This window comes from Elgaria multicarinata, chromosome 16, assembly GCF_023053635.1.
Source record: "Elgaria multicarinata webbii isolate HBS135686 ecotype San Diego chromosome 16, rElgMul1.1.pri, whole genome shotgun sequence".
In the NCBI taxonomy this organism is placed as follows: Eukaryota; Metazoa; Chordata; class Lepidosauria; order Squamata; family Anguidae; genus Elgaria; species Elgaria multicarinata.
The window spans coordinates 8,717,443-8,745,433 of NC_086186.1; the positions used below are offsets into that span (position 1 = coordinate 8,717,443).

Genomic DNA, 27,991 nt, shown 5'->3' on the forward strand with positions numbered 1-27,991 from the left:
GAGGTAGGTGAGGCTGAGAGCATATATTTATGTGATTGCCCAAGGGAGCTGGGCTGAAGGGGGATCTGAATCTGTGCCTGCCTCCCCATCTGACTCCCTGACCCACTGCACCTCATTGGTTCCTTCTGGGACGTACTATATAAATTATCGTATGAAATATAGTGTAGTCCATATCATTACCTGAAGCCAAAACTGACAGAATATGTCAATCACATCCAATCTGTAAAAGGTGCATGACAGATTGTTGGTTTCTGGCCAATGCGTGTTGTTTTTAAACTGTGTGTTTGCATACTCAGGAGAAGTATTCTTCTCCTGAGTATGCAGAGGGAGGGTCATGTGAGATGCTGAAGGAAGGAAACTTTGCAAAAGAAGGACAGCAGTAAAAGTGCTGGTTGTATGGCAGTTTGGGTACAGCAGGCTTTCTGTTTGTAGGGCCAGCCTAACAAGCGGGAGGGGTTTTTTGCACTCATGTCCTACTTGTAGGCCTTCCATTAGGGCAGCTGGTTGGACACTATGAACAGAATGCCGGACAAGATGAACCCTTGGTCTGATCCAGCATGGCTCTTCTTAAGTTCTTAACCTCTGCTCTGCAGCCATGGGGTGCCTGATCCTTACAGCTGAAGGAACGTGAGGAAAAGTCAAATTTTTCCTTAAAGGCAGTTCAAAGGCAGCTCTTCCATGAGGTCTAGTGCCATGCAAGTACTCGGAAGTGAGCTGTGCAGTTTGGGTTACCGGCGGTGTGGGGTGGAAAGGCTCCCAAGACATTTTTTCCAAGGTTCTATCCCCCCTCCCGTCTGACTTTCCCCCCTTTTGTTTTGCTTTGTCTCTTAGCTCTTGCTTCTGCCCTGCATCGTCGGTGGAACAGGCGCTCAACCTGGCTAGTTCCTCATTTGACATCTTGTTTGCAGAGCATTGTATACCAGAGTGCCAGGAATGTGCTGTGTTGTCAGTGCGTTCCCATTTCCTCCTGTTGCGCAGGGAAACATTAAGCTGTTGTTACTGTGTAAAGGAGGCAGTCCCTGCTGGCTAATACATCATATTTAATGTAGTGTGTGCATATATAAATCTAATGTAAAAGGTGAGATTTGAACAAAGGAAGTTCTTGGGACCCTTGTAGTGTCTTTCATCTAGTGGCCATAATGAGCGAGATCTGTTGTCTCAGCTGCCTGTGAGTTCACTCACAAATGCAGAACTGGGCAGTAGTGGTGATGGAAAGTTGAGAGTTTTGGCTTCCCTTTCTTGTTAAAACTGCCAAGCTTCTAGCTCTCATGGTGGCAAGCAACAGCTTTGGGATGTTTGGCTGTGCTCATTGATGGCTCAGAAAGCATCTGAGCCATCTGATAGTCTGGGTACTAGAACAACTTGGGCAGTTCTCTCTCTACAGCTTTTCTTCCCCCATTTCCTTGCTTTTGTGCTGTCTGTCACCCCAACCTCTGCTACAAAGTCCCAGGTTCTTTGAAAACCTACATCCTAAAGAAATTCAATTATGCAAAATGTGTGTGTGTGTGTGTGTGTGTAGCAACATCTATTTCAGAGGGTTAGCCATGTTTGTGGCAGAAAAACCAGTAGCTAGCATCCACTTCATCATTGGGGAGTCTGTGGGGTGGCTGCAGCCAAATTCTATGCAGCCTTTGGTGTCCGCCAGTGCATGCCCCTGCCCCCACCCCTCTGCCCTCCCCTTGAGAGTAACTGGGTGGGGCGGGAGCATTGGGTGCTGCTGCCCAAAGGCCCTCTTTGCACTGTTGGGAAGCTTCACTCAATAGCATGCGCTCCCCTTCCCCTGGAGCAAGACTGGGTAGAGGGGGGTGCTGGACAACACAGCAGCCAACAGCACTTGCTTCCTCCAACTGGCAGGTTCAGAGATGAGTATCTGCTCTGAGCTGGAGGGGGCTGTCTGAGGCCCTGAGCCCTGTATCTGTCCCTGCAGGGTGGTTGGAGGGCCAAGTGCCCAGAAGGCACAGAGACAGGCCTCAGGACCTCCGCTACCCTTTCCCAGCTCAGAGCTGCCTCAGGGCAGAAAGGGATAGCGCTGCTGCTGCTGCAGGCATCTCCTTTTGTTCTTAACCAGGCCAGGGACAAGACGATCACAAAAGGGAGAGAAAGAAAAGGGTGTGACAGAAAAAGGGGCTCTGGCCCTGCCTGTGACCAGCTCTGTCTCCCAGTTAACAGTCCTCCCTATAGCAGAGGGTCTCCATCTCTGATTGATAGGACCGTGTCTTGCATCTGGTGTAGCGGCCTATGAAAGCTCTTCTAGAAAGCTCTTCTAGAATTGATCCCGCTCTCTGGAGCAGTGCTTCCTTTGTTAAGGTTTGTTCGCACGTGATGGTATCCTGTCTGATAAGCCACCTACCCCCAAGACATTGAAACAAGCTCCGGTTTCCAGAGCAGTTATTGCTTGATAACTATGTTGTGCTTCCATGAGTTACCCAGGCTGTGCTGTTATCTGGCATAGCTGTGTGAGTCAATGAAAGTGTGTGTATCAATGAATTCATAATTGTACCCACCTGGACACGGTGGACAAATATGCCTAGAGAGTTTTAACTCAAAGTCAGCTCTCCTAAAGCCGTACGAGAGGGGAAAGTCTTGTGGATATTGAAGACTTGCACTCTGCTTCTAAGTAGTGGTGATCAGAGACAATAGTGCAGTCGATAGTTTCTGGCTGCTCCCAACCAGAGGGGAGTCTCGTGCTACGTAAAACCTACTTGTGGTTTTCCTGTTGTTCTTTCCACAGTTTCCTTGCTCCTGTTTGTTTGCTAGGCAGTGGCTTGCACCCTTGAAAAGGAACAAACTCTCTCTCCCCTTTACATAGCGTTTTTCTGCTCAGAGGTGTGTGTGTGTGTGTGTGTGTGTGTGTGTGTGTTCGTGTTCGTTCGTTCGTTCGTTCGTTCGTTCTCTCTGCAGCGTCTGAGAAGTTGCTTTGCTTCAGGCGAGAGTGCTCCTTTGGTGGGGCATTCATCTGGTGCTGAGCCACAGACACAAAGGCTGTGTCTGGGAGAGGCCAAGAGTTCACACAGGAGTTCACACAGGAACTTCCTCAGCCTGGTGCTTCCCCCTTTTTCTCTTTGTGAGAGCGTAAAGAGTATTCTTTGCATTTTGAGGTAGCCGATCAAAACGGCAGCTTCTGGGCCGGCAGTTCTGAGGATGTGAAAGAGAAATCACATCGATGCTTCAGCGCTTTAGTATCAGCGGTGGCTAGTTTTGCCAGCGGTCAGCTTTCAGTGGGGGCAGGCGGGAGTCCTCCGCTCTCCACAACCCACTAAAAATATTTACCTCTGGGTTCAGAGACTTTGCCTTTCTTTCTCCTCCAGAAATCGTGTGTGTGTGTGTGTGTGTGTGTGTGTTAAGGGAATCTAAGAAAGCAAAAAATCCCTCAGCAGTGGGTTTATGCACAGATGGGAAATGTGCAGCCCTCCCAATGTTGTTGAACTACAGTCCCCATCATCCTCAACCGTTGGTCATGCTGGCTGAGGCTGATAGAGGTTGTAGTCCAACAACATGTGCAGTGCCACAGGATTCCCATCCTGGTTTACTGGTATTCTTTTGGCAGAGACATTTCCTTTGTGTCTCCCTTGTGCTTTCCGTCACATTAAGGCTCATAGAAAGATGCCTTAGGTGAGGTCGGACCCCTCTAGCTCAGGACTAGCACCCCAGTTCTCCAGGGTTTCAGTCAGGATTCTTTCCTAGCCTGACCTGGAGATGCCAGGGGTCGAACCTGGGACCATGAAACTGTCTCTGGCCATAGCTAGACGGGGCGAAATCCCGGGGCAATCCCCGGGATCATCCCTGTGCGTTCACATGACACACAGGGGATCCTGGGATCAGGGAGGGATGATCCCTCCCTTGCCCCAGGATCTCGCCCTACTCTTTGAGCCTAGTTTTTCTGCAGTCCTGGGCTGATCCCGAGACCATGGAATGTGTGGCAGGGCATCCCGGTTTGTCCTGGTTCCTCATGGTTCCTCGTGAGGAACTGGGACCCACGCACGGGGCGCAGAGCTCCTCAGGAGCACTGCGCCCATTGGGGGTGGGGTGGGGGGAGCAGGGAAAATACATACATATATATTAAAAAACCCTTACCTTTTGCACACGAGTGCTCATGCGCATCTTCTCCTTTAAAAAACATGGTGGGCGTGACACCTCTCCCTCTGAGGACATCGCGCGCTGCATGTGAACAGAGGGGGAGATCGCGCGATAAAAATATCGCGGGATCTTCACCCTTCCGTCCCACTAGACCAGGTAGGTCTAGCTAAGGCTTCTGACTCTCTTGGGAGCATGCATGCTATCACTTGAGCCCCCTTTCCCCATCAGGGGAAAGTAGGCCTCTTATAGGAATGAATCTAAACTTGGAGTTTCCATTCCCCAACCTGCACCCCACTCCGGGAAGTTAAGGGCAGCTGCATCATTTTTTGCCACCTTGCTTCTGATATTGCCGTTGAGAAAGGAAGAAGAGATGCACATTGGCAGAGTAGTCTGACGAAGGAAACCTCCGTCGGGTCAATTGTGTGGCCTTTGTTTAAGCACCGAATCCTGTTTATATCTGGTGGGGATGCCTCCTCTTGCCCCTTTTACAGAGTGACCCACATGCCAGCTGGGTGCCAGCCAGGCCTCTGCTTGGTTTTTGTCCCCGTCTCCTTTTCTCTCTTCCCCACCCCCAACTGATGCATCTGCCCACATTATGGTCTGGTGCTTGATCATCGGTTAAGGTCACGTCCGAGTCCCTGGGCAGAGAAAGGGATGCTCTTTCTCCCCTCACCAGCTGCTCTGCTGCTGCCCACAAGAGAAATAGGGCAGGCAGCAAGTGGACAGATGGACGGGCAGCTTTGAGGGAACCGGCAGCTGGTTGAACCTACATAGGAACGCTTTTCTTCCATCGCCTTCTCTTTCTCCCACCATATGCTGAGGGCTTGCTGGGTGCAGGCCTCACTGTTTACTCCTGAGTAGCAGCAGCACAGCTCTGCTCCCAACAAGCAGATCTCTAGCAATATCGCAATGTTATTTCATCCCACCGTGAAGGTGCCTGCAGCTACCTGGACAAGGAAACCCCTCCCATCTGTGGTACTTTGCAAACTTAGGCTATTGGGTTTAGAAAAAAGGCAGCAGTGGGAGGGTGGCTTAAAAGAGGGCTATAAAATGATGCAGGGCGTGGAGAAAGTGGTGAGAGAGGAGATTTTTTCTCCCTCTTGTTCTTGGGATTGCACATTGAAATCGATTGGTAGACAGTTCTGGGCAGACAAAAGGGCATCCTCCCTCTAGCAGCATGCAATGGACTGAAGGAATTTGCTGACACAACATAAGTTATGATGGCTTTAAAAGGGGATTAGAAAAAATTGAGGAGGAGTGGTGGTGGTGGGCATCAGAAACGATTAGCCATCATGGCTACGTGGAGCCGCAGTGCTCAGGGGCAGTGTGAACATCAATGAATGCCTGTTTCTCGAGAGCAATCTCTGTTCAGCTATGGACTGGAGAAGTCCCAATCTCTCCTCACCTGGGAAGTGCAAACTATGACTGACATAGAAGTATAGCCTCCAAACGTGAAGTATTGGTTTCTCTCTATTTAGGTTTGAAGGGGGTTCAGAGGAGGGCAACGAGGATGATCAGGCGTCTGGAAACAAAGCCCTATGAGGAGAGACTGAAAGAACTGGGCATGTTTAGCCTTGAGAAGAGGTTAGACATGATAGCACTCTTCAAGTACTTGAAAGGTTGTCACACAGATGAGGGCCATGGTCTCTTCTCGATTATCCCAGAGTGCAGGACACGGAATAACGGACTCAAGTTTCAGGAAGCCAGATTCCAGCTGAACATCAGGAAAAACTTCATAGCTGTTAGAGCAGTATGACAATGGAACCAATTCCCTAGGGAGCTCGTGGGCTGTCCCACACTAGAGGCATTCAAGATGCAGCTGGACATCCATCTATCAGGGATGCTTTAAGGTGGATTCCTGCATTGAGCAGGGGGTTGACTTGATGGCCTTATAGGCTCCTTCCAACTCTGCTATTCTATGATTCTATGGGGACTATTGCCTTCCTGCCCTGCTTGTGGGCTCCTGTGTTTTTTTTAATTTATTGCATTTTTATAGTGCCCAACAGCCGAAGTTCCCTGGGCGGTTCACAAAAACTAAAACCATTCAAAGTATAAAACACAGTATAAAAACATGATATAAAATACACATTAAAAACTGATTAAAACATCTTTAAAACATCCTGAAAACATTCTAAAATTTCATTGGATAGGTCTGCCGGAATAGATCAGTCTTTATTGCTTTTTTTAAATTCTAAAAGACTGTCAAGTTGATGAGTCTCCTCTGGCAGGCCATTCCACAGTCTGGGAGCAGCAGAAGAGAAGGTCCTCTGGGTAACAGTTGTTAATCTAGTTTTTGCTAGCTGAAGGAGATTCTTCCCAGAGGACCTGAGTGTGCGGGGCAGATTGTACGGAAGAAGGCGATCCTGCAGGTAGCCTAGACCCAAACCATGTAGGGCTTTAAAGGTGATAACCAACACTTTGTACTTCGCCCGGAAACTAATTGGCAGCCAGTGAAGAGATTTTAAAACTGGTGTAATGTGGTCACCCCTAGGTGTACCAGTGACCAGCCTGGCTGCCATATTTTGGACTAATTTAAGTTTCTGGACTAGGCACAGAGGTAGCCTACCTTCTGGACTACTTGGAGACAGGATGCTCTCCTTGGGGATGGATACATCAGTCTATTTCTGTCTTTTGCATGTATTCAACCAAATTTGTTCCGTCCAATTTTTGCAGCAGTCTAGGTTTAAAAAAAACACCTGCATGAAAATCATGCGCGATTTCTCCTAATAAGTGTTTTTTCTTCACAATGTATTACAATTATTGAGCTGAGAAGTTCATAGCAGAATTTAGAGACTTATGCAATCCAAAGCATAACCATCTTCTGATCCACATTTTAGTCCAACAAGTGTGATTTAGGTTGGTTAGCTTAAAAATGTAGACCAAACAAATGTTTTCTTATCCTTAACTGGACTACATGGGGGCTACCTTCTGTGTTTTAGGTAGGAAAGGAAACTTTGTTTTGCTCTCCCCCCCCCCCCCCAAATGGAATACTGGAGCCCTAGGAGTTAGCTTCTTGAGAACAAGCTGGGTGCACCTTTGTCAGAATAGCCTGCCTAGATTAGCATAAAAGGAATAAAGCTGGACGTTGATATCCTTTCAGCCCAGACAACTGAATTGAATTTTGGAGAAGCTGAGGGCGGGACACATTTCAGTGGTGGGTGGGGCCAAAGGGAATAGACCAAAATAGGAAAGCAGAAACCACTTGGTGATGTGGGGCAGGAAGAGCGTCCATCGGGGTGACCCCAGGAGGGCCGGAGGCTCCACACCTTGGCATAAAGTGTTCACAGAGGATGCATGCAGACAGAGAAAGGCAATCTTGTGTCATAAAGCTGTATAGAAGGAGAGGAAATTGATTGAACTCCTAGTCTGAATGTGAGCACTTGGCCTAGGAGCAGAGAGTTGGGTCAAAGACATCATGGGAAAGGTGGACTTTGAGATTAGTGTTCTAGGGAACGGTGAGCTGTGGCACTGTGTAGGTAGGATTTCTAGGAAGGGGTTCCAGACTTCATTGGCAGCAAGGGAGAATGGGCAGAGCAATATAAGGCATATTTAGTAGCTGAGGTGGTTGGAAGAAGCAAACAGTCACAGGAGCCAGTGTATTGGGGAGCCAGTGTAGTGCAGTGGCTAGAGTGTTGGACTGGGAGTTGAGAGATCCACGTTCTAGTCCCCACTTGGCCATGAAAGCTGCTGGGTGACTTTGGGCCAGTCACAGACACTCAGCCCAACCTAGCTCACAGGGCTGTTGTTGTGAGGATAAAATGGAGAGGAAGAGGATGATGGACGCCACCTTGGGTTCCTTGGAGGAAAAACGGCAGGTTATAAATGCAACAAATAAATAAATAAATAAATAAAATGCCAGAAAGAGAAGGTCGAACAAGATACTGGGAGGACTTAGAGGAAAAAGAAAAAGCATCCATGCTAGATGCAGAAGAGGGCAGTTGATTGGGACATATTTGATATAATAGCTACCCTTTTGTGCAGCAAATCTTCACTGTGAAACCAATATTGGCCTGGTTTGCACAACACATCAGTCCATCCTGGCTTAATTTACCCATGGGGGCTGTTGCATTGCGTTGGGTGTCCACAGCCACCATTTTTGCATGCACCTGTGGGTGCCTGACTTGCCATGTTGTGCATTATTTGGGGGTTAGACAACCATGAGGTATTTGAGGGTTGTCTAAACCTCAAACAAGCCCTGCTGCCTGGTTTTGCCTGACTCGGCATCTAGCACGATGTGACAGGCCCCACGGGTAGATTGAGCCATGGTGGGTTGTAATGTCGAGCGAACCAGGTCATTGTGTAAATGTTTTGTTTGTAATGCAAGCTGGCCATGAATGTCTGCCCTAGCAGTAATTGTTGCTAGATGGGAAAACACATGGATCCTATTTCTGAGTAGGAAGACATGAGGTTCCTCTGGTGCTGGATTAACAGGTGTTCAGTACCACACAGGATGGATGCCTGGTCATGTTAACCCTCAACATGTGCCAGGGAAAGAGTGGTGTTTGGTTGCAGCTATATCAGGAAAGTTTTACCCATGTGGCCTGCTGTTAACAGAATGCATTGCTTGTCTTCACTGTGAGCAAAGATTCTGCTGTGTAAATAATTATGCCTATTAATGTTGGGCTTTCTTTTTTCTCCTCTCTAGCAAAACTGTACAATCTAAAGTGGACTGCATTTTGGTAAGTAGAACTGAAACTCCAGTGGTTGTAAGTTGTAACGGTGACCTGGTTTGTGTGAGGGGATTAGATGAAGCCAATCCACCAGCAACTAGGGGTTTTCCCGACGTGTAATATTCTGTCAGCTTCTTTAAAATCTCCCCAGAGTGGGAGGCGTGAAAGTTGAAATCTTTTACTACTTGAAGGACTGAAACAAGGTTCAATGGGTTTGGATACGTGGTGAATTTTGTGGCTAGTGCCTTAAAGCTCTCTTCAAAAGTTGGTGAGGTTTCTTGTTTTGTTTTAATATGTCTAGCAAATTGTCTTTTAATGGAACCATTGAAAGCTTTCTTGCTGGTGTGGTTTTGGGTTTAAAGGCTGGTTGAAGATCTAAAAATGAATACATGCTGTGTCTATCATGGCTTGGCACCAAGTTTGATTTTACTGTCAGCTGCCCTTAAGGTCTACCCTGAAATGTTTGAAGATGAGAATGGGCACCATTTAAAGCAGCCAGCTCCATCTTGGTGCCCTCCAGATGGGTTGTTAGCCTTCCAAAACAGCACCTGTTTGTTTGTTTGCTTGCCTGGCTGTTTAACTGGGGACCAGCCCGCGTCATGTTGGTGCCTGGCGTGGCCGATTTGCTGACACTCTCACTCCTTTCTCCCAAATAATATGGGGCGTAATCCATCTGGAGGTCTCCAGAGTTGTTCAGGCAAGCACACCAAGAGTCTGTCTGCTCTTGCTGAGGGAAAAAGCACAGTGGAGTCCACCTCCATGGCACTTTACTAGGGTGACCATATGAAAAGGAGGACCAGGCTCCTGTATCTTTAACAGTTGTATTGAAAAGGGAATTTCAGCAGGGGTCCTTTGTATAAATGGAGAACCTGGTGAAATTTCCTCTTCATCACACCAGTTAAAGCTGCAGGTGCCCTGCCCTCTTTTAAATCTGGTCACTCTAGTATAGCTCCTGCAGCTTTAACTGTTGTGATGAAGAGGGGATTTCACCAGGTGCTTCATGCATAACAATGACACCTACTGAAATTCCCTTTTCTATGCAACTGTTAAAGATACAGGAGCCCTGTCCTCCTTTTCCTATGGTCACCCTACATAATAACTGTGTCCATATGGGCAAGGATATGCACTGCTATTGTAGGGTGACCATAGGAAAAGGAGGACAGGGCTCCTGTATCTTTAACAGTTGTATTGAAAAGGGAATTTCAGCAGGTGTCATTTGTATAAATGGAGAACCTGGTGAAATTTCCTCTTCATCACACCAGTTGAAGCTGCAGGTGCTCTGCCCTCTTCTAAATCTGGTCACTCTAGTATAGCTCCTGCAGCTTTAACTGATGTGATGAAGAGGGAATTTCACCAGGTTCTCTATATATACAAATGACACCTGTTGAAATTCCCTTCTCTATGCAACTGTTAAAGATACAGGAGCCCTGTCCTCCTTTTCATATGGTCACCCTAACTTTACCCATGTTGCACCTGTTCTCTCCTAGCATTATATAGTAAGAAGTGCCAGACAATAGAGGCAGTGGCGTGCACAGCTTACCTATTGTGGCATGCATGGGCTGAGCCCACAGCTGAGCCGTGGAAGCAGCTTCTGTGTCTGACTGACACAGAAATTAGATAAAACATGGAAATCCATGGCTGGGTTGCCTGTTGCTTTACACTTATTTTAAAAGCAGTTGCACTTGTGGGAGAGAGAGAGTTGGATTGAGGCTACAGCCCTTGGGGACTGGGAGAGTGTTTAATCCCCTTGCCCGTAACTGTTTTCCCAGCCCAACGGCAGGTCAGTCTTGCCTAGTTTGGCTTTTATGAAGACTAGAGAAGAGAGAAGTTTGTGGCACGTCATTTTAGGGCTTTTAATGGATTGAGGATGAGGGTTTTTAATGGAATTGTCTTAATGTGGGTTGAAGGTTTTTAATGGAATTGTTTTATATGTGATTGTAAAGCGTCACAATACCGGAAATGGTGAGGTGGCGCTATAAAAATGCTTTAAATAAATAAATAAATAAATAAATAAATTTTGTAACTCTCCAAAAAGAGGGAGTTGTTGGGGGCGGGGAGGGGAGGATGGGTGATGAGGTGTTAGCCACCTAGGGAAGGTTTTCACTTCTTGTGGCTGGTCTAAAATATTCCGCTAACCAGAAATCCCGAGAAAAGAGATGCTGTTCAGATTGCTGAAACTGTCGCTGCAGCTACTCAGCTGTGCTTACATTTTGATGTTTTGCACATAATTTTGTATGACGTTTGTTTTCTCTTTTGGCCACTGACCATGTGTTCTTTTTCAAAACTCTGTCTTTAGCAAGAAGTTGAGAAGTTTACAGATTTACAGAAACTCTACCTCTACCTTCAACTGCCTTCTGGTCCCAGCAATGGAGAGAAAAGGTACACATGTACACACACACACACAGTTGAACTTTCACAGAATTCACACATATGGTTTGCTGTCCATTTCCTCCCTGCCATTGTGGGCAGGGTGTTTGAGTTATTTGTTTAATGCAATAAAATGAGATGGATGTTCATTTGTACATACAAAAGAAGCTTCAAACCCCACCCCCCCCACCCTCAGGCCTCCTTCGTGTGTAGAGGCGCTGTGTCTGAGTTAAAGGGGGTAGACTTGAGATTGCAGTACTGGCTGGGATTTGTGTGTATGTGTCTGTTTGTGTTAATCAATTAAAACTTCAATTGATGCACTGTTTTAATCCAGAGCTTCAAGGCAGGAGCGTGTGTGTGTGTGTACGTACATATGTACACACACAGTCTCTTGTAATAGAGAAATATAACATTAAGAAGAGACTTCTCACAGAATGAATGCTAGCTTTTTTTATTCATTTAAATAGATGTCACATGTTTCTTCAGTGTTAGCAATAGGTCAACTTGTGTATGGTTGACTCTCCTGTTTCAGCTTTGGAAGCCACACATGTTGGATGGTGGTGATGATAATGTAATAATTATTGAATCCGTTAGTTGTTGTTGTTGTTGTTATTATTATTATTATTATTATTATTATATTTATTTGTATCCCGCCTTTTGACCAATGCTGGGCCTCAAGGCGGCCTTACAAAGTTTAAAATATACATGGGGGGGGGGGGGAGGGAAACAAAACCATTAACAATTAAAAAAAATACACAACAAAATTATAAGACATTAAGATAGATGGAGGGCTGGATTAGTCTCCAAAGGCCTGCTTGAACAAAAAAGTTTTAGCCTGCTTCCGAAAGCCCATCAAGGAGGGAGCCAGCCTAGCTTCCCCGGGAAGAGAGTTCCAGAGCACCGGAACAGCCACCGAGAAGGCCCTCTCCCATGTTCCCACCAAGTACGCCTGTGAAGATGGTGGGACTGAAAGAAGGGCTTCTCCAGAAGATCTCAGAGCACGGGCAGGCTCATAAGGGAGAATACGTTCTTTCAAATAACCTGGACCCGAACCATATAGAGCTTTATAGGTCATAACCAGCACTTTGAATTGTGCCCGGAAACAGACTGGAAGCCAGTGGAGCTGTTTTAACAGGGGAGTTGTGTGCTGTCGTTACAAACTGACCCTCTTCTCTCCTGGCTCAGTGATCAGCTGTCGGTGTCGTCCAGCCGCGCACAACAAGTGCATGCCTTCTCCTGGATCCGGAACACCTTAGAGGAGCATCCTGAGACGTCCCTCCCTAAGCAAGAGGTGTATGATGAGTACAAGTAAGTGTCTCCACATGATACTGGGGAAAGGTGGGCATTTGAAGGTCCATCAAGAGAATACCAGCTGTTGTTTTTGGGGAGCAAGGGAGTTTATCTTTCTTAAACAATGCTGTTGTTATTTATGTTGCAATTCAGAATGGTAAGCTCTCCCTCCCCTAAAAAAAGAGGAGAAAAGGAAAGCGGATTTGAATAGCAAAGGATGAGCCAGCATTACTGATGTCGCACAGTCTGAGTGGGAAGGACTATAGTTCAGTGGGTAGAGCTCCTACTTTGCATGCAGAAGGTCCCAAGTTCAATCCCTGGCATCTCCAAGTACGGCCGGGACTTTAGATGTTGAACATAGCGTACTGGTAGGTTCATGTCAGGAGAGGCGTTCCATCAGGTATTGTGGTCTCAGGCTGTGTAAGGGTTTATAGGTTAAAACGAGCACCTTGAATCGGGCTTGGAAACATACAGGCAGCCAATGCAAGCGGGCCGGAGTTGATCTTATATGTTCGAACCTCCTGGTCCTCATCATTATTCTGACTGCTGCATTTTGCGCAAGCTGCAGCTTCTGAACCGTCTCCAAAGGCAGCCCCACGTAGAGTGCATTGCAGCAATCTAACTTGGAGGTTACCAGGGCGTAGACAACTGAAGCCAGGTTACCCCTATCCATATAGTGGCGTAGCTGGGCCACCAACCAAAGTTGATAGAAAGCACTCCATGCCACCAAGGCCACCTGAGCCTCTAGTGACAGAGATGGTTCTAGGAGACCCCCCAAGCTACGAACTTGCTCCTTCAGGGGGAGTGCAACCCCATACGGAACAGGTTGAACACCCTCTATCCATTCAGAAGAACCACCCATTAACAGCATCTCAGTCTTGTCTGGATTGAGTTTCAGTTTATTAGCCCTCATCCAGTCCAGGCACAGCATCCAATCCATATATGACTAGAGCCATAGATAACTAGCAGCTGTTCAGAAAGAGCTGCAGCTCTACAGAGACAGATGTGGCTGAGGCTGATGAACCCAGCCAGAATCCAAGATTATATATGTCCAGGTGAACCCCCCATAGGCCTGCCTGATGTCTGCTGAGTTAGCAACCTGCAATACCTCCTTTCAGCCAGCTGTGTTGATGGTGCCCAAGCGCAGCAGAGAGACCCCACAAAGTGCCCAGAGAGGACCATGTCTGGATCTGGCTCCAGCCCCTTAGGATTCCGCTTGATCTGCCCCTTGCCACCCACAGGGCTGACAAGGAGCCCTGTAGGTGGGACCAAATCCTTCCTGTCAGCTCTCCTTCTCCAGGAATGCTCCCATGTGCTCTGGTGCGGCAGAAAAAGGCTGGACCGCCTGCCACATGGTTGCCCCTTCGGTGCTGCTCCAATAACTGCCGCAAGGCCATTCATGTTTGCTTTTCTTTCATTTCAGGAGCTATTGTGACAATCTTGGCTACCATCCATTAAGTGCTGCTGACTTTGGGAAGATCATGAAAAACGTCTTTCCCAACATGAAGGCTCGCCGCCTCGGCACAAGAGGCAAATCAAAATATCCTTTGCGAAAATGTTTTTCAAACGCCTCCCTCTCCTCCTTTCTGGAAAACCCCACGGGTTAGATGCACAAAGGAGCTCTCCTCTCTTAGCCCTTGGTCCCTGTGCAGAAAGTTTCTGCTCCCAAATGCAGAAAGGGAACTGTGCGCGTAGAAAACAAATGTGTTGATTTTAATTCTGCATACGGATGTTCATACGGCAGTATGACCCTGTTCAAATGACATGGTAAACCATGGTGGTTAAGCATTTTGAGCTAACCATTATGGCTTAGCATGTCGTGTGAACCATTCCTAACCATAACCACGGTTTAAACATGCTCATTAACCATTTGCTGCAAAGGGGTTAGCGGCCTAACCATGGCTTAGCATGTTGTCTGAACAGGTCCAAAGAAAAATATCTGTCTTCACCATTGATGTACTACATTTGCAGTTATTTACACCTTAATTTTTTAAATCACATATTGCTATAGTGGACTTCGGAAGAAAGCATTCGTGCAGATGCCGACGCTGCCCAATCTTGACTTCCATAAAACTGGAGATGGGGTAAACTAGACGCGTATTCTCCTCCACCCCTCACCCCCTGCCCCCCACACATTTGCACCAATGATCAGTCCTGTTGCCCATTCTTTAACAACATGAACCTCCCCGTACACTGTGCTCAACATCTAAGGTCCTCCACCGAGCGCCTACTCCGAGGGAAGCTCAGAGGATGGCAACAAGGGAGAGGGCCTTTTCAGTGGTGGCCCTCCAATTACGGAATGATCTCCTCGATGAGGCTCGCCTGGTGCCAACATTGTTATCTTTTTGGCGCCAGGTTAAAACCTTTCTCTTCTCCCAGGCATTTAACAGCATTTAACAACATATGCTAAGTGTTTTTTTTTAATGGACCCCAGAACTACTGTTGTTTAAAATGGATACTGTATACTGTTTTTATATTTTTTGATGGTTTTAAATTTTGTATACTTTTTAATGTCCACTGTTTTTTAACTTTTGTCAATCGCCCAAAGAGCTTCGGCTATGGGGCGGTATATAAATTTAATTAAATAAATAAATAAATAAACAACCCAGAAATACAGGCCTTTAGCTAGAACTAAATAGCTTAAAGTGAAGCTGACAGTTTAACATTTCAGAAAGAAAGATCGCTGTGTTTGCGTAAGTGTGAATGTTTTGAAAGAAGGGAATTCATTTTGCGTTGTGTGTTTGTAAAAAAATGGAAAGGAACCTCTCCTGCAAGCACTTGAGTCATTGCTGACTCCTAGAGGGACGCCTGCTTTCGCTGACGTTTTCTTGGCAGACTTTTGTAGCGGGGTGGTTTGCCATTGCCTTCCCCAGTCGCAGTTCCCTTTCCCCCAGCTAGCTGGGTCCTCATTTTACCACCTCGACCTCAGAAGGATGGAAGGCTGAGTCGACCTGAGCCGGCTGCCTGAGAACCAGCTTCCGCTGGGATCGAACTCAGGCTGTGGGGAGAGTTTCGGCTGCAGTAACTGCCGCTTACCACTCTGTGCCACACGAGGCTCTTGTGTGTTTGTAGTGGATGGGAAAAAGGAGCGGCCTTTAAAAATGAAGTGTGGCCCATAAAATAAAGTTCTCCTAATATATGAGTTTGTTACATTTTGCAGACAATTGTGGGGGTTGGATGGAGAGGTTGGTCCAATGCCTGGATGCCTTCAAAATTATATTGAATGGGCCTGGATTTCTCACAGCTTCCTTTTGAAATTTTGGGGCCATGTAACTCTTGTTAGCAAGACACAGAGGGCCTGTTTTTACAATATATTTTTGCATCTATGAAAATGCAGATGTGATCATCCCACATCTACAAACAGTAGCCATAATTTTGGAGTTGGGTTTTGTCTCTAACTTTACGGTAAAGAGTCAAGTAGTAGAGAAACAGACTTTCCATAAACGTTTTATCAAAATAAATGAGTCTGGTTTCAGAATTACGATTTTTATCAGGCAAAGGAAATTTTGCAGAATCCCTTGGACTGTGTGAGGCCATGATTTTTCTATGTATAAAAACTATACATAGGTGAAAAGGCCAAATTGCAGTGCCAAAAGCCGTTCCAGATGGCAGATCGTGGGCTAAACCGATGGGTCTGTCAAGAGTCCCTACTAGATGTTGGCATTCTTTTTCTCATCTTGGCATTGGACATTGGTGGCAGAGGCTTACTTTTCAAAGCTAGCAAAATGGCCTCCCACTTGCTCACTTGAACAGCGGCACGCTCACCCTGAGCCTTGCTTGAAATGCTGGGTGAATTCCATGTGCTGGAGTAGCGTCTTAGGGTTGTTACTGCAGCTCAGGACCTCTGTTCTGCTTTGGTTTCAGCTGGAAGGATCGGAGCCTTCTGGGCACCTGCAAAGCGCCGATGAGGAGGTGGTGTCAGCCGCATGCCAGCTGGTCTGCGAGTGGGCCCAGAAAGTGCTCAGCCAGCCCTTCGACTCCGTCTTGGATTTGGCCCGTTTCCTGGTCAAAAGCCATTACATCGGCACAAAATCCATGGCAGCTTTAACAGTGATGGCTGGTGCGCCAGCAGGTGAGGGTTTGCTCAGGTTAATGGGAAGAGAAGACTGTGGTGCATTTTCCAGCAAAACCGGAGCACCTTTTATGTTGAGGCCTCTGATGGGGGGTGAGGAGGGTACATGTTCCCCCTCCTCTAAATGTAGGCAGCTGAGCCTCTCCTAAAACCCCTAGAGAGATTTCTTTGGGTGAAGCTCTATGCAGGGGTTTTGCTTTGTTATTGTAACCAGATTTGGGAAACTTATGGTCAGCACCTTCACTCTTCTTACCTGCAAGGGGGAAAGAGTTTATTATGTCAGAAGGAGAGAGAGAGCTCTCAAGGTAGTTCCAGCGTTGTATGTGTCAGAATTTTCACAAGGGTCCTACTTCGGACAACTGCCTCCCTATATGGAACTAAGGTGGTACAGTCCCTGCAAGATGATCACATGCACATATGTACCAACCCAGAGGGCTTCATGACGTTCAGGAAAAGCGCCTAGTATAGCTTCTTCTCCCACAACTACCATTTCAAGAGTGTAGGTGATGGGGTGGGGGTGTTATTGCATGATTTATTACTCCCCTGTGTTAAACAAAAGTCTGATAACTGTAGTTTCCTCTTGAAAAGGTGCAGAAAAGGACAAATGAAATGATCAAGGGGCTGGAGCAACCCCCCATGAGTAAAGGCAGCAGCGTCTGGGAACGTTTAGTTTAGAAAACAGGCAAGTGAGGTGTAGAGGTGTACAAAATTATGTCTGGCGTGGAGACAGGGAGACATTTTTTCTCCCTCTCTCATAATACTAGAACCCAATAGGTTCATCGTATAAGGCTGATTGGTGTGGGATTCAGGACAAATAAAAGGAAGTACCTCTTCACTCTGCACATAATAAATCCTATGGAATTTGCTACTGCAAGGTGTAGTGACGGCCACTGCGATGCCACCACCCACATACAAGGCTTTGATGCGCACACCTCCCTCAGGCTAAGCACTATCACTTAAATACCTGAGGAAGGGTAAAAAGAAAAATATAACCTTTCCCTTATAGCAGAGGGAAAAGGTATTTGGAAAAAGGCTGTTCTGTGAATATAGCAGGCTGAAGGTTTAATGTAATTTGTTTATTGATGAACTAATAGAGCAGGAGACACAGCCAAACTGACACGTGGTTTTATGGTTGCAAAATAAAGAAAATGTTCATTGTAGTTTACAATTCTTAGTTCTTTCAAATTCTATTCAACTCCTGCCTAATCTTAAGAATACGGGTAGAAACAAATCTAATAATAACAGTCCTTATGATCTTATTTTCACTCGCTCCTCACACAACTCCTGACAAGAAATCACTGTCATGTATAATTCTACCGCTCCTGTATTGGGAGCGGGTGATGCAGATAATCAATCAGAAACAGATTCAGACTGAGAAGATGCTGAGCTAGCGGGGGAAGAAGTTCACACGGGAGAAGCTTTAGCTGAGAATTTGCTTCTTCTAGACTCTTCAAAGCTAAATTCTATGCTTTCAGGGGACAGGAAGTTAACTTCTGGGGGTGAGCATTCAGAAATCTTACTAGATGCTAAGAATCGCTAGAAACTAAAACGTTCAGCGAAGTTAGCGGCAAAGAGACAGGCAGATAGATTGCATGAGAAATCGCCCGCGCATCAACCACCTTGACGTTATAGATATTTGAAAAGCCTTTTCTTTTCTTTGAACAGACAATTGTCTTGCTTAGTTTGCATAGTTTTTACCTAAGGGGGAGTTTCTCAGAAGGTGCCTAGTTTATGTTACAGAAATGTTTATTGCTTGCAATAAAGCTTTGTAAATTGCCTCATTCGTCTCCTAGAGAAAGCTAGAGCCGCTATAGTACACAACAATCACACAGCTAAACACATCTACCTTCTAAACCTAATCAACTGAACCCCTCAGACCACTCCGCTCCCCAAAATATAGACTCCTCCCCCTTTCCACAGCATCACCAGCCACACCCACTCAGTCCAACGTTCCGCACTCTCTAGACATACTCACGCAGACATACCTAAGGGAACAGAAATGTTGGTAACGTCACAGCCACGAATTTGGATGTCTTTAAGAGGGGATTGGACAAATTCCTGGAGGAAAAGGCTATCAATGGCTACTGTTCCTGTTTGCTGTGTGCTACCTCCAGTATCAGAGGCAGTATGCCTGTGTAGACCAGTTGCTGGGGAACATGGGTGGGAGGGTGTTGCTGCACTCCAAGCATCTGTTTGAGCACTGTGTGAACAGAATGCTGAACTAGGTGGACCATTGATCTGCTCCAGCATGGGAACTCTTCTTAGGTACTTATAAAAACTAGTTTATCAAAGAGAATAATTCTAGCCTAGTCTTCTCCCGGATGTGCTAGTTTTCTACAGGCAGGGTAGTTTATTTTCATGGGGAGCAGAAAACATCCCATTTCTAGGGCATATAGCAGCGTGCATGCATCCCCTCTATGTCTTGAAGCTGCTTGCTTTCTCGTCCACTGTGCCATAGAGCTGCAGCTGCGACTTAGAACAGGAAAGAAAAGGAGTGCAGGTCTGACTCTGTGCCGTAGCCAGGCCCACCCTCCTGGAGAGCCACAAACTCTGGCATTAGGGGCAGCCTGGATAGTCATTGGGTTTGTCCACCCAGCAGCCCTGTGAAGTCCTTATTACAGGTGGGGAAATTCATTTTACAGAGGGGGAAATTGGTGACTGCTGCCTTTCCACCCCACCCCACCCCTGCCCTATGGTAGTTTACGAAGCTATTTCTCAGCTTCCTTTCTCTTGGCTACCTCCCCATTCCATCCCCATAATCACTCCTTTAAAATTCCCATATTGTATAGATGGGGAACTAGAGTTCATCCTACAGTTGTCATTGGTGAGCTAAAATCACAGAACTGTAAAGGGCCTCACAGGGGGTAGCCCCGTTCAAGGCAAATGAGAGCTGTGCCTCCACCTGGAAGGGTCACGCTTTGCCCTTACTCTTTCAGGAATCAAAGGGATCCCCCAGCCTTCTGCTTTCATCCCGACTGCAGAGAGCAATTCCTTCCAGCCCCAGGTGAAGACCCTGCCCTCGCCAATCGACGCAAAGCAGCAGCTGCAGCGTAAGATCCAGAAGAAGCAGCAGGAGCAGAAACTGCAGTCGCCTTTGCCAGGGGAGTCTCCCGCCAAGAAGGCCGAAGGCGCCCCGAGCAATGGAGTCGCCAGCCTCTCGAACGGGAATCCGGCTATCTTGTCTCCTCAGCCCATCGGCATCGTTGTGGCTGCTGTCCCCAGCCCCATAACGGTAAGGCTGAAGGGAAACTCTGAATGCCCGTTTCAGCTTCATTGAATGGGATTTGGTGAGGTCATCCAAGGACAGTAGGTTGAAGGGGATGCAGCAGGGAGTCAGGAACAGAGACCCTGTGGAAGAGAGGGAGAGAAAGCAGAGTAGGAATGGGATGGATTGACAGGACGACAGGAAGAGAAGCTACTCAAGAGGCCTGTGGTGCTCAGGGGAGCCATGGAGAAGTTGGACTACAGGCTGCAAAGGGGTCTAGGGTGATTTTGTGAGGGCGCTTTCAGTGGTGTGCAGAAGGTAGAAGCCAGAGGGGAGTGACTCCCCAGAAAAGCTGGAAGAAATTTGAGTGAGTGGGAGCAGATTCCAAGAATTTGGAGGTGAGGGCAGATTGGACAATAGAGGAACAGGATGAGACAAGCAAACGGTTTTGGTTTTTTTGAGAGAGAGAGCGGTAACTAACAAGAAGTGTAGTTGGGAGCTGTAGAAGAGGGATGGCAAAACTCTGGCGGAGAAATGGGAGATAGAGGGAAGGGATTGGGGAAGGCTAGGAGGGAAAGGGGAAAGCTAGGAGGGATTGGGGAAGGCTGGGAGGGAAAGAGGAAGGCTAAGAGGGAAAGGGAAAGGCTAGCCCTCTGCAGACAAGAGCCTGTGCTTCGTGTTGCAGGGTTTTTTATTTTTACTTTTATGCAGTGTAAAATGAGACCTCCTTTCCCTCCACAAACAGGTGCCAAGGACCCGACAGCTGGTGACGTCGCCAAGTCCTGTGGGCACGTCAGATGGCAAAGTTCTTCCGCTCAACGTCCAGGTGGTCACTCAGCACATGCAGTCGGTCAAGCAGTCGCCAAAGACTCCTCAGAATGTCCCCGCCAGCCCCGTGGGCGACCGTTCCGCCCGGCATCGTTACCCCCAGATCCTGCCCAAGCCAGCCAACACTGGCGCACTCACCATCCGCTCCCCAACCACCGTACTCTTCACCAGTAGCCCAATCAAGACGGTGGTTCCCGCTCAGCACATGAACGTGGTCAAAATGACCGCCATCTCTCTGGCCCCGAGCAGTGCCAGCAGCACGCCGGTCAAACACACAGCTCCGGTGGTGAGTTCAGGAACCGCCGAAGAGTTGAGGACTGTCCCGCAGATTAAGAACGGCTCTGTGGTTTCCCTTCAGTCTCCGGGATCTAAAGCAAGTGGCGGAGGAGGCTTAGTTCCCGCTGCGTCTTCGATTGAAGTCAAAATGGAGCCAGAGGTGGTGCTGGACGAGAATCTCCTACAGTGCCCAGGGAATCCAGACTCCTCCAGAGCTGTAAAGCTGGTCCTGAGCGCGTCTGCCGCTCAGCAGAGGAGAGGCGAAACAGAAGCCTGGAAAGTTCAGACTGAGGAGGCGGTAGGAGAAGCAAAATGCATCCAGGTCTGTGACCACAGAGTGGAGGATTCCGGGGGGAAACGCCTTGCCCAGCCTAGCGAAACCCATCCAGGTCCTTCATCCGAGACGAATCCAAGCACTCTCTCCCCTTCGGTCGCTACGCAGAACTTCTCTATCAGCAGCAGCTCACCTCCCAGTGGGGACAAACTGTGCATTAAGAGCCCAAGGAAGAGGCTGCCTTCGGCCTTCACGGACTCCCAGGGCCCCCCAGTCAAGAAGCTGTCAGTGGGGCAAGTCTCTGCCGCCAGCGCAGAAGCCCCCAAAGCCAGCGGCGTTAAGAAAGCGCAGCAGAGGCTGGTGACACTTGCCAAATCTGACATTCCTGCCACACTGGTGCAAGTTCCTGGCAAGGTCACGATCCAAGTCCATTCTGCAGCGCCCAGCAACCTGGTGACTTCATGTCCCTTGGATGGTGATATCATCATTAACTCCGGCGATTCCATTTTTGGACAGCAGCTGGCAGCCTCGTCCTCGGACATCCGGGTGAAGTTGGAAGGAAATATGCTTGTCTTAGAAAACCGTGCTAAGCCGGATGGCAGCTTTAACCCCAATGTGTGGCAGCATCTTGCAAAGAGCTCCGACTTTGACCCTGTGAACTGTGAGCAGCAGCAGCAGCCGCAGCAGCAGCAGGAGATCAGCGTTCTGGCCCTTGCTGAACCCTCTGGCTCTGAGGACTTGCCCAAGTCTGTCTGGGAGCCTGTGCACTTTGAAGAAGGACTCCAGCAGCACCAGCACCAGCAGACAGTAGCTGTCTCGGCGTACAGCCAGCAGCTGCAGGGGCAAGAACCCTCTCTGCAGCAGCAGCTCCAAGCACAGGCGGCGAGCCAGCTCCCTCTGCAGCCCGAGCTCAAAGAGTTTGAGGATGCCGCCTCCCAGTCCAACGAGAATTTTTTCTCCTTTGATGACGACTTGACCCAGGACAGCATCGTGGAGGAGCTGGTGCTGATGGAAGAGCAGATGTCCATGAGCAGCGCCCACCTGTACAGCACCTCCCTGGGCATGGCCCTGCAGAGCCAGGGGGCGGCTCCAGGGGCGGGGGCGGCCCTGTCCTCCCACGCCAGCAGCACCCACTTCTACCACCCCATCCACAACAGCGGCACTCCCGTCCACACCCCCACCCCGACGCCCACGCCCACCCCGACGCCCACGCCCACCCCGACTTCTGAAATCATTGCTGGGTCGCAAGGCGTGTCGCGGGAGAGCCCCTGCTCCCGGATGGCCCAGACGACGCCCGTCGACAGCGCTCTGGGCAGCAGCCGGCACACGCCCATCGGCACGCCCCATTCCAATTGCAGCAGCAGCGTCCCGCCCAGCCCCGTGGAGTGCCGGAACCCCTTTGCCTTCACCCCCATCAGTTCCAGCATGGCCTACCATGACGCCAGCATCGTGTCGAGCAGCCCTGTGAAGCCCATGCAGCGGCCCACGGCCACCCACCCCGACAAAACCAAGCTGGAGTGGATGAACACTGGCTACGGCAGCGTGAGCAACCCCTCGGTGTCCAGCCATGGCATCCTCCCAAGCTACCAGGAGCTGGTGGAAGATCGTTTCCGGAAGCCTCACGCCTTTGCTGTTCCCGGCCAGTCGTACCAGTCTCAGCCGCGGCACCACGACCCCCATTTTGGCCGGGTGACCCCAGTCTCTCCTGTCAGCGGTGGCAGCGGCGGTGCTGGCAGCAGCAGCAACAACAAGCAAGAAGGCTTTGCCGTGCCGGCGCCTCTGGATAACAAAGGGACGAGTTCCTCTCAAAATAGCAATTTCCGATGCCGGAGCGTCAGCCCTGCCGTCCACCGCCAGCGCAATCTTAGCGGTAGCACCGGCTGCCCCGTAGCTAACGTGCCACGCTCCACCGTATCGACCACGCCTACGCCTTTTGGCAGCCCCGTCACCCCAGAGGTCCAGCATACCTTTGCGAGCCTCCACACGGACACGAGTGCCAACGCTCTTGCCCAGCGGAGCCAGTCCGTCCCGTTGACTGTCATGATGCAGACGGCCTTCCCGCCTCCGCAGAAACAGGCCAATTCTAAAAAGATAACGAATGTGTTGCTAAACAAGCTCGATTCGGAGAACGACGATGCCGTGAGGGGCCTGGGAATAAACAATATGCCCTCAAATTATACAGCCAGGATGAACCTGACTCAGATTTTAGAGACGTCGGCTGCCTTTCCGAGTGCCAATGCCCAGAACCTGCTCAATCCCAATCCGTCAGTTTTTGAATTCCAAACACCGAGTTACCTCACCAAAAACAGCAGCGCCAATCAGATCACTTTTGCTTCTGGAGACAACCAAGCACAATCGGAGACGGGAGAGCAGCAGCTGGATTTCAGCAGCACCGTGAAAGACCTCTTGGAGGAGAGCAGCCTGCAACCCAGCCAGCAGCTGGTCAACCAGGTGGCTTCGGATCTCAGCAACGTGGCCTCCTCCGTCTTCTCCAGCGACATCAGGTTGACCTCCGAACTCTCAGGCAGCATCAACGATTTGAACACTCTAGACACAAACCTGCTCTTTGACCCAGCTCACCAGCAGGGCCAAGACGATGAGGCAACACTGGAAGAACTAAAAAACGACCCCTTGTTCCAACAGATCTGCAACGAATCTATTAACTCCATGACTTCGGCAGGTTTTGATTGGATGGAGAGCAAGGACCATCCTGCTGTTGAAATGTTGGGTTGACTTTTTTTATATATAAATATATATATATAATATGTATGTAGCACACTGTATCTAAAAGACAGACGTATTGTATTTGTCTTAATGGAAGTGCCTCCTGCAGCAGAAACACTTAGGATGACTTAATTGTGGCATTTTTTTTTAAAAAAAAAGACGTAATAATTGCTCTACCAGTTGCTTTATTCTTCAGCAGGGATTATACAATCTTACCAATTTTAAAGACATTTCTGAAGGATACAGCTTGATCCAGAGCCAGTATTAGATTTTAAAATTTTACTTCCTGAAAAGCATTTCTTGCTGCAGTAAAAGAAAGGTGGAGAACTAGCCTTCTGGGTACCAAGAGTGTAGCTAGTCTAAATTACGCATGAAAGTCTCCCGAGCAGTGTTTCTGGGCTATCTCCATTCATTTCGGTCAGCTTTGCATTGGGTTCTCTGTTTTATTTTCCCCTGGCTCACCAAGGAAGTGTCACTGTAATGAATGGAGCTCACACAGTGGCCATGTTTCGTGGAGTGCACCATGTTTCCAGATCCAGAGTGCCACGTGCACTCTGGTGTGAATGCAGGGCTCTTGGATGCGCTGGCATACCTATTGCACTAGAAGGAGCTCACCTCCAGGTGGTACACATAGGAATGAATGGAGAGGCCAATTCAGGAGGCAGAATTCCCTGTGCACATCAACACAGATGGCTGGCTTGGGCGATGGACTCCAAATTGCCTTCTACCAAACGTTCTGGACTCAGTCTCCCCTCCTTCTTTTTTGCTGCTGCTCTCAGAGAATTCACACAGGTGGTTTTGCACCAGTGGGCAATTGCCAAGGAAGGCGGCTATAGGGGTAGCTGAGAGCTGCCCAGATAGCTTAAGGTGGCAGTGTGGGGAAAGACCGGTGTGAGAAATCTCTGTGGCTCCAACACAACGCAAAATCACAATAAAGGGCTAAAAGGGGAGGAGCAGCCGGTAGGAACTATCAAGACAAAACGAACTGTTTTGTCTTTTTTTAAAAAAATCATATGTATGTTCAGAGTCTCTAAAAGACATCAGTTTTTTAAAAAATTTTGGTTTTAATATCCTTGATTACGGAAAACTAATCTTAAGCCTGGAGATGTAATAAATTTACATTCCATTGCATTGCATGTCTAATTCTGTAGCATTTGCAGGGATGTATTACTTTTTTTAGTTAATATTTCAGATTTAGAATAACCAGAAATTAAGATTGAGGTTTCCCCAACCCATCAACCCTTGAAAACATTTGGGTGCAAAAATAACAAAACCAGCTGCCTGTTCAGAGCTATGCAACTGGCCTGCTCTTTCCTGGAAAGCTGATGGGTAATGTTTAAAGATGAATTTTCATAGAGCCATAAACCGGAATGCCATGGGACGAGATCACATTCTGGGCCTTCAGGACGTTGGTCATTCCACTGGTGCTCGGGGCAATGCGTTGGTTGCGTTGCTCCCTTTTTTAAAGCAGATCTGATTGCTTTTCATCTGCATCAGGGCCAGCATTTTACAGGAGAGAAGGGGGGGGGGGAAAAGAGGGACAAAGAGAGATGTGCAAATGGCTGCCCATAAGATTCAGATACCAGCTGGTCAGGATAGGCATTTGAAATTCTGACAAACGTTTTAGCTGTGGTACAGTTCCAGAGTAAGTTGTTTCTGAAAAAGAATTTGGGGTGAATGCCGTACTTTGGAGCAGAGGCCCCAGGGTTGCTTTAACTCCTGCCATTCTGGGAGTTAGAGTACAGTTGTCTCCCTCCTTGCTGCAGGATACTAAGCAAGCACTTAATTTTAGCCTCAGATGCCCCATGGAAAGGTGACACGCCTGGGGCTGCTTGCCAACCCCAGAGAAGTTGGGAAGGGGAGCAGGGAGTCGACCACATGAAGCTTGGCTGGAGACGAGGAGGAGGAGGACAGTTCTGATGCAACCCCTCTGCTCCTCAGAGCCACCACTTCCTGTCCTGGGTGCCAACACAGTCCAGGCTGTGAGTATAGAAGAACTGTGGCGCTCACACCATGAGCAGCAATGTGCCAACCCAGCTGCTGTTGCTGTTGTTGTTTTGTTTTTTAAGAGAATCAGCTTTCTCTGTGTGTGTGTGTTTTTAAGGAATTTAGCTATTGCTGAGATTTTATTTTGCACACGTGTTTTTCCTGAGAAATCCGCATATAATGACCCACTCTTCAGAGCACTTCTCTATGGCAGGGGGGGGGGGCTGCTGCCACTGCACCCCCACCACGCCAGACAGTACTGCTGTGCAGAAGTGCCACTTCGGTCTCTTGGCAGTGCTTGCCGGGCTGTGCCCAGGTGGGCCAGGAGGAATAATGACCTTGCAAGGGGCAGGTGGAATCGGGCACTCAATATGATGCCACCACTGCCTAATGCAGCTTTCCTGGCTCCCTCCAGATGCCTTTGACTACAACCCCATCATCCCCAGCATGCGCATTGTAGTCCAATACATCTGGAAGGCAGCTGGTCTTACGTTCCTGATTGGTCAGGAGAGTGCCTACCTTGCCCCGTGTTGTGTGTCTAGTGTCCTGCAGACACAAGTTCACATGCTGTTAGGTTTAAATCATTTTTATAAGAGAACTTTTAAGCTATCATGTGACAACTATCGTAGTTGGATGTTGTTTTTTAAGGATTTACTCTCATCATTTTTGAAATACCACTGTTGCATTAGACCTAGGCTGTTAGTTTTCCTTTCACTTCATTTAGTAGTCGACTGGGAATGCTCTGATAATTGAAAGCAAATTAGATGCTAGTTAATTGGCGGGGGATAGGAGCTAAAATCTTTTCACACAAACTTAATGGAGTTTTGTGCTGGTTTTGGGATCTCCTCCGTGTGTTTGGTGTCATACTGAGCAGCCTGTTGGCTCCCTGTTTCTTGCACGAGGAGCAGTTCTCTTTCTCTCTGCTTGAGACTGGGTCCTACTTTACACCAAAGTATGCAATTCCCAGGGGAGAACTCTTGAGATTTAGGCATGGCGGAAGCCCCTTTCTGACTGTCAGATGACGCCCCACAGCTGTGAACATCCTGATCCAGCGTTTACGTTCTGGGCTTCCTACAAAGACGAGCCTTTAACAGTGAAATTGTTTTGAGAACTGCTGTGTCTTGACTGAAAGACCATTGCATTTGTATTCCACATACAATATTGGCGATAGTATGTTGGATTTGGTCGGCTAGCCCATTGAACTGTGCGGGGTTCATCTTTTGCACTAAAGCTTCTGTTGAACTGTGGCAGGCACATTCCTTAGGATAAATGCAACCAATACGGCCCACAGATGAAAAAAAGAAAAAGAAAACATGACTACAGAAAACTTTTTAATGTGTTTCATTATTAAAAGGCAAAGTGTCATCCGAATGACAAGGTGACGTGTCTTTATGTAGCATTGTGCATTGATCTCAATGAGATGATTCTATTTCTTATTCTCTTACATGAGAATATTACAGCAGGAAAAAAAAACTGTTTTGTTTGCCTCACCATGTTAATACATGATCACCCAGCGTGCATGTGTGTTCTCTTGACTTACCTTGTACAGTGCTAGGTAGACTCCTGTAACCCACTCTTTTTTCATTTGATTTTTTTGCGCTGTATCAGACCTGGCTCTGTGTTAACCAGACAAGCATAGCTGAATCACCAGTTAGTTACATTTTTTTATGTTTACTAATTCTGCTTAGTTATTGTTAAATACGTTCTTTTATCTGATTATTTTTATTGTTCTGGTGTTGAGGGGGGAACCCTTTTGACATCTTTTTTTTTTCATGAGAACTCATGAAGTAAAGAATTTGCAAATAATTACAATAAGCACTGACTTTTGAACTGAAAAGAAGGAAATTGTTTCTTGTGCATCTGAAGTTTATATAAAGTCTTGTACTATACTGTGCTTTCTATAAGGAAAGAAAAAAAAACCCACCCACCTTGTCCACCTTTTCATCTAGTGCACAGTCAGACCTCCAGTGTTTTGTTGTCTGTTGTACTGCTGAAATGACAGTAGTTGGATATTGCAGTAGCATTTCAGTTGATTTTTTTATTGAAAGTGCTCAAAATTTGTTTTTTTTTAATGTTTTCAGAAACAATAAAACATTTTATATTAAGCCAGACCTGGAGAGCAATTTATGAAATGTATGCCAACGGTAGGAAAACATGGGATGGGGTGTCTCTATTTTTTGTAGGCAATTGGCACCAGATCTGTGCAAGGCCCAGGGAAACAT

At 47.7% G+C, this 27,991-nt stretch overlaps 2 protein-coding genes across 2 annotated transcripts in view; one reads left to right on the plus strand and one right to left on the minus strand.

The window, feature by feature from the left end:
- The window catches only part of RFX7 (regulatory factor X7), a 44,625-nt gene extending 16,745 nt beyond the window's left edge, over window positions 1-27,880 (plus strand). Inside the window, exons 2-9 of the mRNA XM_063142818.1 lie at window positions 8,723-8,756; window positions 11,044-11,126; window positions 12,300-12,422; window positions 13,828-13,944; window positions 14,404-14,488; window positions 16,269-16,476; window positions 19,413-19,708; window positions 20,427-27,880. Coding sequence (XP_062998888.1) covers window positions 8,723-8,756; window positions 11,044-11,126; window positions 12,300-12,422; window positions 13,828-13,944; window positions 14,404-14,488; window positions 16,269-16,476; window positions 19,413-19,708; window positions 20,427-23,792 — 4,312 coding nt within the window. The 3' untranslated portion in view covers window positions 23,793-27,880. The remainder of the gene's footprint in view (window positions 1-8,722; window positions 8,757-11,043; window positions 11,127-12,299; window positions 12,423-13,827; window positions 13,945-14,403; window positions 14,489-16,268; window positions 16,477-19,412; window positions 19,709-20,426) is intronic.
- PIGB (phosphatidylinositol glycan anchor biosynthesis class B) overlaps window positions 1-27,991 on the minus strand; it is a 301,093-nt gene that overhangs the window by 73,188 nt on the left and 199,914 nt on the right. The window lies entirely within an intron of this gene.